General features: G+C 35.5%; 2 protein-coding genes across 3 annotated transcripts in view; one reads left to right on the top strand and one right to left on the bottom strand.

Moving 5' to 3' along the window:
• Positions 1-10,000, top strand: part of LOC122266190 (uncharacterized) — a 438,286-nt gene that overhangs the window by 205,289 nt on the left and 222,997 nt on the right. The gene's annotated exons all lie outside the window — the stretch shown is intronic.
• Positions 5,435-10,000, bottom strand: part of Pex14 (peroxisomal biogenesis factor 14) — a 13,027-nt gene continuing 8,461 nt past the window's right edge. For both annotated transcript variants that reach the window (XM_043032254.2, XM_086541136.1), the window contains exons 8-9: positions 9,185-9,257; positions 5,435-5,713 (exon numbers count right to left, since the gene is read on the bottom strand). In XM_043032254.2, the coding sequence (XP_042888188.2) occupies positions 5,583-5,713; positions 9,185-9,257 (204 nt within the window). In that variant the 3' untranslated portion in view covers positions 5,435-5,582. The remainder of the gene's footprint in view (positions 5,714-9,184; positions 9,258-10,000) is intronic.

Genomic DNA, 10,000 nt, shown 5'->3' with positions numbered 1-10,000 from the left:
TAATCAGTAGTGTTGCTCTTGAGCAGTGAGCTGTATGTAGCACTCTGGTTGTGTTGTTGCCACCGAGTTAGGTACTAGAGCCTGTGGTTTCTGTTAGCAGTATCCTCACCTGTACTCACTAACCTTCCTCCTGCCGCCATCCCTTTCTGCGACCTTGGCAAGGGGAATGTTTAGGTCACAATATAATTCCGTAACCTTAGATTAACCCAGGCCGGGAGACCAAGAGTGACATCACGATTTAGCCCACCCAGTCTTATCAATAAGAATACTGTCAGTCAAGGCATAAAAAAACTAATGACCCATATAATATTGCTCTCTTATTGATTACAAAGCCATCAGGTCATGGTAACTCGCCCAAACAACATCACTCCTGTATCTGGCATAATTCTCTGTATCCAGTAATAGCTCCTTTTCTGAACAAAATTAACACGCATTACCAGATCCCCCAATACAGATTTGAAAAATCCACAACCAAAAAATCCTAATGTTTGAACACATTAACATGTAAAGAAACAAGAAACGTGAAAATCAAATAAAGAATGCTGTAACTGCTAGAAAGGTTGTTGAACTTCTTATTCTTCTCACACAAGAGATATTATCTTCTGCTTTTTCTTGTATCAAAGTATGTAACAGGCATTCTTCTTGGGATGAAGTTATGTTCTTTCATGTCTTGTGTCTTTTTTATTGAAGCAACTAGTAGTAACTTTAGTTGTCTTGTATAATAAAGCTAACGATGAAAAAGAATATGATTCTGCAACGAGCTCTTAGCACTTTCCCTTGGTTTCTGTGCCGACCTTCCTTGAACTGTATTTTCCTAGCTTTCGTATATGTGGGACCTGATAATATACGGAAACACGAAAAGCAAACTCTTTTATTTAGTAGGTGTCCAAGAATTTTTTTAAATTAGTGTTTTATGGCTAGTATCTTAATGAAAAGGTCATTAAAATCAAAAGTTTATACCCAATATCTTCTTTGTCTGACTTTTTTTATATTGTAATAAGCAACAAGCTTAAAAAAAAATAAAAAAACAGCCCAAATAATTATAAAAATCTACAGGACATCTAGGAGGTAATAGGCAACAACTAGCCAGGCAAATCTGTCTCTATTGACATACCCTGTCAGCCATTAAATCAACATTGCAACTACAAATGCAACAGATAACAGATGTACAGATGAAATCGTTGGAAATTTATGTATTGGAACAGTGTGTCAAAAGGCCCAGGCACCACGTGGATGACCATCATCTTTTGGGGTCATCAATCATTTTATCACCTCCAGTAAGTCTTATCAAATGTCATTTTCTTGGTGTGTGACTGAAAAATTGTGTGAATTGTCTTTGTTGTAGACTATCCATAAAGTAATTGTTCACAAAACAGTTGTAACTTGCATTAACAAAAGTGAGACAGCAAAGGTCTTAGTTTCCTCTGCGTTGTTAAAATAACCTGGTTTTGATAAACCAAAAAAATGAAAAAATAACTTTGCTATGCCCCCCACCTGATTGTTCTAACCGACTTCCTTGATTTTTTCCTTTTTTATATATGCTCACCTAGATTAATATAAGGAAACCGAAAAATGCAAACTCTATTATCTTGTGCTTTTTATCTGCCAAAAGTTTATACATAGTGGCATTACATAGTATCATAATAAAAGTCTAATGCCAAAGAGATTAAAAAATATATCATTCTTTGTCAAGTTTTCTCTAACCAGGCTCCAATATTCAAGATAATAAAAAACAATGCCGGTAGAGTAAATTACATAAGCTGGTGTAACACAGTAGAGTCCAAGGTGTCAAAAAAGAGTGAAATCCTAGCCATGCTGTCGTCCTCTATAGCTGGAGGTCCTAGTGAGCGCCATGATGTATCTCACACACCTTGCAAACTACCAAAACTCGAGTAACCCAAATGAGAATAAGAAGAAATCGACTCGGAAATTTATGTATGGATGTGTGTGTGACTGAGGGTAAGAGTCCCGCAATCCATGACCTTTTAGTGATGAATGTTCACGCAGATCACCATGCCCAGGCCCAGGTTAATGTGTATGTTTTATATATATATATATATATATATATATATAATATATATATATATATATATATATATATATATATATATATATATATATATAATTATAATATATATATATATATAATATATATATATATATATATATATATATATATATATATATATATATATATATATATATATATATATATATATATATAATATCTGCTTTATGTATGAGCATATATCTATCTACCATACTGTGAACTTACTCAGTAAATAATGAAAATCAGTTAACTAGCATTCCTTCTTCCCACTTGTTTAAGAGAGAGATACAACGCGAGAAACTGTGCATAAACAGGATTATAGATAATGAGTATCATTATTCATATCAACAGATAGCAGTTGCTATCAAGGAATAAAGACATCACTGAAGGATGTCAAGTGATGAATGTCACAAGAGGTGACCCACCACACTATAAAATACTTTACAGAATTACTTATTTACATTCTATAATTCCTCTCTCTAGATTATATTGTTTTTTTCTATCATTATTCTTTCAAAGACTATTTCTGAACATGAATATGTAATGACTTTCATTGTGCCTTCCTTCCAAATCCACATATTTGCAAAATATTTATCTTCTGTAGTCATTTGACCTTCGTACACTTTTTTATTAAAAATCAAAATATAACAATGAAACAAACAGTTCTTACTTGAAAACTGAAGATCTACTCACACATCCTGGAATTACCTCCTCTGAAGCTTGATAATTATAGCCTACAGCACCTCTAACACCAATATGTGTTTCAAAACTTTCTGAGATCTTCATTTTTTTTTATTAGTATTCAAAGGGCCATATCAAAGATGTCTAGTATTGGGTAACTATTTATTTACAAACAAGTTGCTTGGATTTCCTTGTTTTCTGACAGCTGATACACTAATACTGGCATTTTGAAAAAAAAGCTTAACCCTGATCCTGAGAGATAAAGAGGAACATCTACAAAAACCATCAAAATAATTTTTAAAAATATCTGTGGCTTCTCACATATCTTTAAAATTTCTAGAAATAATCCTATTTTGTGCCTTGTTAATTAAATGATCAGCAATTCTACAAAGCCTTATGAACAATATATACACAAGAGTGAAATTTCAACATACAAGAAGGCTTTTAGTGAAGAACAAATGGAAAGTTAACCAAATTTGTACTCAATAAAACGTTTCTTAAAGTTTAAGAGATGATGAAGACTCTTGGACTAAAGAATTATACAAGCATATAAAATATGTCCATCATGTCTACACAAACAGAAAAAATAAGTCTTTCTCTTTACACATCCTAACTGACATACTAACTAGTATAACGTGCGCAGTAATGCCCATAAACAAAAAGTATGTAAAATCTAATAACCTAATTATCATGCCTAACAATATCAACAACTATTTTATCATTTTGTTTCCATTTCATCAACAGCTGGAATAATGTATTTGCTTGAATATTAGCCGCACTTTTGGAAGATATATAATTATCTGACATGAGTCACATCTTAAGATATCTAGCCTGAGCTGAGCATCATAAGATGTGAGTTTTCTGTTATTTTCTAGACATATCTGAAATATGTCTATATATCACCAGCAATTCTAATTAGCATTTGGTATAATTAATTGGTCATGATTACTGAATAAATAAATGAATTGTAATTGCAACAAAATTAAAAGTTTGTGACACAACATGGATACCATCATAAGCACAAGTTTAATTCATTAAATTCACTGGTTGTGAATCCTATTCACCTATATATTGAAATAACAAACAAAAGTAAACAAAATAAGAAAATAAGTAGCAACTGCATGGTCATACAACAAATCATTTATCTTTACATCAGTCTTTAGCAAAGATGACTAATATCAAAGCTAACACAGCAATCAGCACAATACCAAAATGCTGTCATATATTGCTGTCTGATCATGTGCTATTGCCTGCGAATGTGCCAATCCCTGCATAGTTAGGAGTTCCATTTCCAGAACACTGTTACATCCCCATTTCAGTCCCGCCTCTATTGTTCCAGTTGTCTACCATTTCCCTGGTATATGAATGTTCAATAAAGTTTACTAATTATTTTATATAACTATATGTATATTGCCCAAATCACATTTTTATACTGAAATGTGCATTTTATTTTATTTTGTTGAGCAGAGTCCCTATGTAAGTTGAACTGTTCATCTAGTTTAATATTCTTTACCCATTACTAAAGCAATACTACTGATAACCAGATGAGTATTACCTTGCCCCTGAACACAGCATACCACCACTCATCTGCTAAGATAAAATCTACCAGGATCATAATTACTATCACAACCAATACTCTTTTGCACAGCCTGGAAATACCAAATATTAGTATAGTAAACAATAATACTGGGCTTAAAAGATTTCAGCTAATTTAACTTTGTTGTAAAAGACAGTGAATCATCTCTGGCGTATGGGTATTGTGACAGTAGACTCAGAAAGTTTGGGTCATAAACATATACAGAAGTCTGTGTCAGAAGTAGTCAATAGGTTAACTTGACAGTTCACATTTTTATTATTGCTGTTGTTGCCAGAAACACTGGAAGACCTAAAAAGGTGTCTTGGTGGCTGCATTTTCCCAATCCTCTATTCCTGAATAAAATGTACCATTAACCATGGTAAATTCAGTCAACAATGTAGCTATGTTTTATCCAATATATATCCTGAATATATTATTAAAATTATAATCTAAACATTTTCATTAAATTAATAGCTGTAGTATCAGTAGTCTCTGTGCAATTAACCTGTGATTTAGAGGAGACATGAAGAGGAGAGGGAAAGTAAAGGGTAGGTAAGAGACATGAATAAGCAGAGAGAGGGGGTAAGAAGTGGGACTGTAAAGGTGCCACATATAGGAGACTCCTACTTTTGCAAGAAATGGAACTTTTCTAGGCAATGGTGCAATGAGTAATTTCATTATCATTACCTAAAATTCACATTTTAATTACAATCACTATTTATATTATCTTCTTTTTCCCTCACAGAACTCATGTTCATGTTCCTCTCTATATACCATCATTTAACCCATTCACGCCGGCTGACGTGATAGCACGTATTGTGGTTTTCGCGTCAGACGCCCTGGACGCGCTATGAGGGGAAGCCGCGCGCTCGGGTAGAGCGAGCGGGCAACCGAGGCTTGCGGCTTGTGCGCCCGAGAATCTCGAGGCGTTAGGCTTATGCGTTCGAGAACCCCGGTATTGCGACCGCGCAAAGCCGGAACTGCCCCGGCGTGAATGGGTTAAAAGAAAAAAAAGAAAAAAAAAAAAAAAAAAAAAAAAAAAAAAAAAAAAAAAAAAAAAAAAAATATATATATATATATATATATATATATATATATATATATATATATATATATATATATATATACATCCGTTAAACACCTCGTGGGAACAGCAACTTTATGCATCATCATTTTTATAGAACAGCCTATGATAGAAATACAGACCTTGTAGCATTATACCATTAACCATTAGATTTGTCAACACCACATCTCTTAGCATTGTAAATCTTTGCTTTACATCTCATCAGTGGAGTCTGGGAGGGAGTCAGCACTGCCCCCATTTTCAGCACTGGCAAGGGAGAAGCTGTCTTCTCTACTAATGCCGTTCTCTGAGTCAATAACTTCACTGGTGTTGACAAGTTCACCTAAAAAGAAAAATATGTTTTAAATGAATTAAAAATACATCTTGGAGATGTTTACTTAAATAAATTAATAAATGTAATATCGTTGTGAAAAGGAGGAGACAGAAGAATATTATTAAGTTTGATATTAACCCATTTTCCGATGGGGCGCTTAATGACCTAACTGGTCGTCAAAGCGGGCGGTCTACGACACTAGCGGCACCGGCTAAAAATTAGAGGGACGGGGAAAGGGTTTTCTCCGCCCTCCAGGTTTGCGCGATTCAACTGTGAGCAGATCCCAATGTCGCGTCATGTATGCATTGCCGACATGTATGTCATGACACCCATACATAATGGGTTAACATAAAATTCATAAAGAAAAAGACAATTAACATAGATTTTTTTTCTGCCTTGAAGGACTGTGTCAATCATGCTGTAATGCTTAGTGAAATTACAAAATGATACTTCCCAACCTGTGTTGAGAAAAATTGTTCAGTCATGCAATCCACACCACCAGGAAAAGGAAAATATCCTAACTACCTATATATCCTAATCTTTACACCTCTCCCCTCCGTGTTACACCTGTCCACACCGGCACTCCTTCTTGTCGACTAGTCAAGATTTGAAAACCTGCTATAAAAAATAGTTGAATGGGAAGGGAGGGAATCCTTTCACACAGTCCTTCCAGACAGAATAGGAACATTTTCCATACATCAAATGGTCTATTGTCTCTTTCTGGAATTGATGAAAATTTTACTTAAATTTAGACAGACAATAAACTAGTATTTCCTCCTTACTTCACCTATTGAGCAGGTATCATGGTCATAGATATGCAAGGATTATCTTCTAGATGAACATTTGCATAAAAGATCTGGAAGATACCCAATGTCTAGCTTCATGGATCATTCCACATAAAGGGTTAACATAAATCCTGGTGAGAAGGCACATTTGATGCAATGTGGGAGCATTAACCCTCTTTCGATGGGTGGTACACCATTGGTACCGTGCATCCAAGGGCCCGTTCGCAGGGTGCCGACATACGGCGTTGATCATTTAATTGATTTAAGCCTATGCGTTCGAGAGCCCCGGCATTGCAACTTGCAAGGCTAGAATGCCCGTGGCATGAATGGGTTAACTGAGTTAGCATACTCAATAACTCTTCAAAATTGTTGCATTTCAATGTTGAGAATGTGCTTTCCTTGAAATCTAGAAAGGAGTTTATGCTGGAGTTGAATCCATATATCTTAAATCTGTCATGGGCATTTTCTATAAGGAGTCCTTTCTTCTATCCATGCTGGGAATTTTATTGGATCCAACACATGGCCTTGCCAATTTATTCTTTGCCATTATTTGGAATGAGTTAGAATCAGTAAATGTTGTCAGAGCCAGTGAGAGTGAAATTGTTTCCAGTTGAGAAACCCTTCTGCCTGTGAAACAGGGAATACTGCTTTGTGCAGGACGTCTAGGGACACAAGTTTGATGAAGGATATATTGTATAGTCTAACATCAGGAAATCCAGTATTTCAATTAATGGTTATGATCATCATCTAAAGAATATACTCCGGTTCCAGAGTATTAAGAATTATCTGTCGTGTCAAAAGCTAAGTTATTAGTCGTGGAAATCTTTAAAATCATATATTCTATATGTTAAAACAACATAAAAATAATACCATACACATTCTATATGTGTTGATTAATCAGATTTTAAACTACCATAAATCGCATAGCAGGCCTGTTTCCTATAGGAATTCTATGGAACTATGGACAATCATAGTCTTCTCTTAATATACTCCTATATGGTTGTCTCAAATATCTACTTCGGGATTCCTCGAATACTGCGCATCCAGCCACCAATCACTCATGTGTCTATTTTATCCCCGATTCACAGTCTTGCTAGAGCAACTGCTTTCTTCCAGTTCACATGAGTACTTGTGAACCAGATGGCAAAGTTTTCTTTTATCTATCTTAGCTTATTGGATTCAGTGTTGAGCCACTGATATCTCTACTTGGCTCTAAGTACTTCTCTGATCTGGGGTGTCACATTGCTATGAGGGAGCAGGAAATTAGCAGTGGTGGGGTAGACAGCAGCAGCTTATACCCCTTTCATCTACCAATTCATTTCTAGGGATCCTGACATGAGTTGGATAATCTTCTTCCTTGAAAAAAATTGAATCAGCCAGTCTTTGGTCTCCCTTGCCACTGTAATGCACTGCAAGAATCAGAGTATATCCTTGATCAGCTCGGTCCAGTAAGGATGGTGTCTGCAGTAACTACAGATGCAGTGGCTTCCCTCAATACTCTGTTGTCTACTCATGGCTGCAAGGATGCCATCTTCAGACTTGGAGCTGTCTTTGTTTATCTTTTTTGAAGATTAGTATTCCAAAGTTTGTTCTAGGAACCTCTGCTTGATTTCCATATCAGTTCTTTCTTTCTTCCCAATTCTGACAATATTCAACTTGACTGGATTTGTCCACGGAGGAACCTGAGGGATGACAACTGGTAGGATCATGCAAACCATGACCAAATGGCAAAAATGCCAAATATTTCCTGGTTTTTATTTCATGTCATCTCATAAGCCAATTAAGGGGTATCTTAAATAATGCTTCCAGTGTTGGATAGTACTGCAGTCATGAAGAAACTGTGTATATCTCTCTACATCCAAAATAGCCACAATTCCCTTCTACAGAAAGTGGACTTTATGAACTAATAAGAGTTTAGTTATGATATCACACAGCAAGAAACTCCATAAGAGATGATGGGTAACGAACCTTATTTTCAAATGTATGTAAGTATTAAACTACCAGCATGTCATCTTTTGGAAGCTTATAAAAAAGCAGTGGGTCCAGCCAAGACAGCATGATCCATATAGTAATGGGGTCCCAGGAACTTGACCAACTTTCATAAAAAAAACTACTGCCTCTGGTAAAGCAAAGTCATTTGTTCCTTCCGCAGCAAGCGAACACGGTAAACTTCCCTGTTCATATGTCAAATATTGTAGCTCAAGTGAATATGTTAACACGCCCTCTGTAATACAACACTGCACTTGATGACAATGATACATAGCATTGAACAGTAATCACTGCATAATACAAGATCACAACAAATTACTGATTTCACTGGAAACACTCGCAAAACCCATTGTAAAAAAAATATATATATATAAGTAGGACAAAAGCAGATCTATCATATTCGGGAAATTACACTGCTGAAGGAAAGTTAAAAATAACATGTTAGTGTAGACAATCTTGAAAAATGTTCCCAAGGATAAAACTACGCTGAAACTTTTGTTTTGAAAAATCTGTGTAGCCACGTATGCCGCGGCAGGGTAGGAAGGGTAGGGGAAGAGTGGGACCTTTGGGTAGTTTGGTAATTGTGAAGTTTCCCTTTTCTGTTTTCATTTTGGCATAGATGATATGACAAAGCAATTGGACACCAGTCCAAAAGAGACAGTAAATAAGAATATCAAAACTGATCAAACTTTGGGATTTTTCCTACCTTGTGAAGATTGATTTGATTCCTCTAGACTCTGGGATGATGCTACCAGTGGATCTACTTCGGTAACTTGAACCTGTGAAAAAATAATAAATGCTCGCATCTTCTTTCTTATAATAATATATATATGCTCAATTTTACTCTTAAAAACAATAAAAGATAAAATGTTTGATAAAACAATTTTCAACTCTTTCATGTCCTCTTATTCTTACCTCTAGGAGATATCAGACAGTCAGACCTTAATACATATATATGAAAAGTTATAGCTAAAGTTGAAAATTAAAGTGTGCAATTTTCATTTATTTCCCTTTCTGTTATTAGTCACAAGACATGTTCTTTTTCTTCTCCATATCCTAGCACCCCAACCCCCATAAGATTAGATAAGATGAGTCAGCACTCATAGCTGGCAGAGGCCGGGCCGCCTTGTGCATATAGCCCGGGCGAAGCGACGTCTTCGCAAATCTGTCTGAACTGAACTGAACCAACCCCCAAGCCTCTCCCACTTCATTAACTCAAATGCTTATTGCTAAATTGCAATATATGAATTTTTATCATTCTTCTTCTGGACATAATTGTTCCTAAGACATGTTTGCCCTCAATCTGTTTGTAAAATCAACAACCCCCACTAGAAGAGAAAATTATGATAGAAAATAGCACTGTATGAACAATCAAACCATACCAATCATGCTTCCGTTTTAAATTCCACACGGTTATGAATGATAGGAAGCTGTTATAAGGAACAAATCTGCAAATACTGAGGGGTGGGAATGCTTACCCATTCTTAGTAATGCTTTCCTCCATGAAAGCACAAAAAAAAAA

The sequence above is a fragment of the Penaeus japonicus genome, unplaced genomic scaffold (assembly GCF_977035675.1).
Source record: "Penaeus japonicus unplaced genomic scaffold, GWHDUDI00000001_assembly GWHDUDI00000010, whole genome shotgun sequence".
In the NCBI taxonomy this organism is placed as follows: Eukaryota; Metazoa; Arthropoda; class Malacostraca; order Decapoda; family Penaeidae; genus Penaeus; species Penaeus japonicus.
Note: the sequence above shows the minus strand (reverse complement) of the source record. Positions and strands in the feature narration are given on the sequence as shown.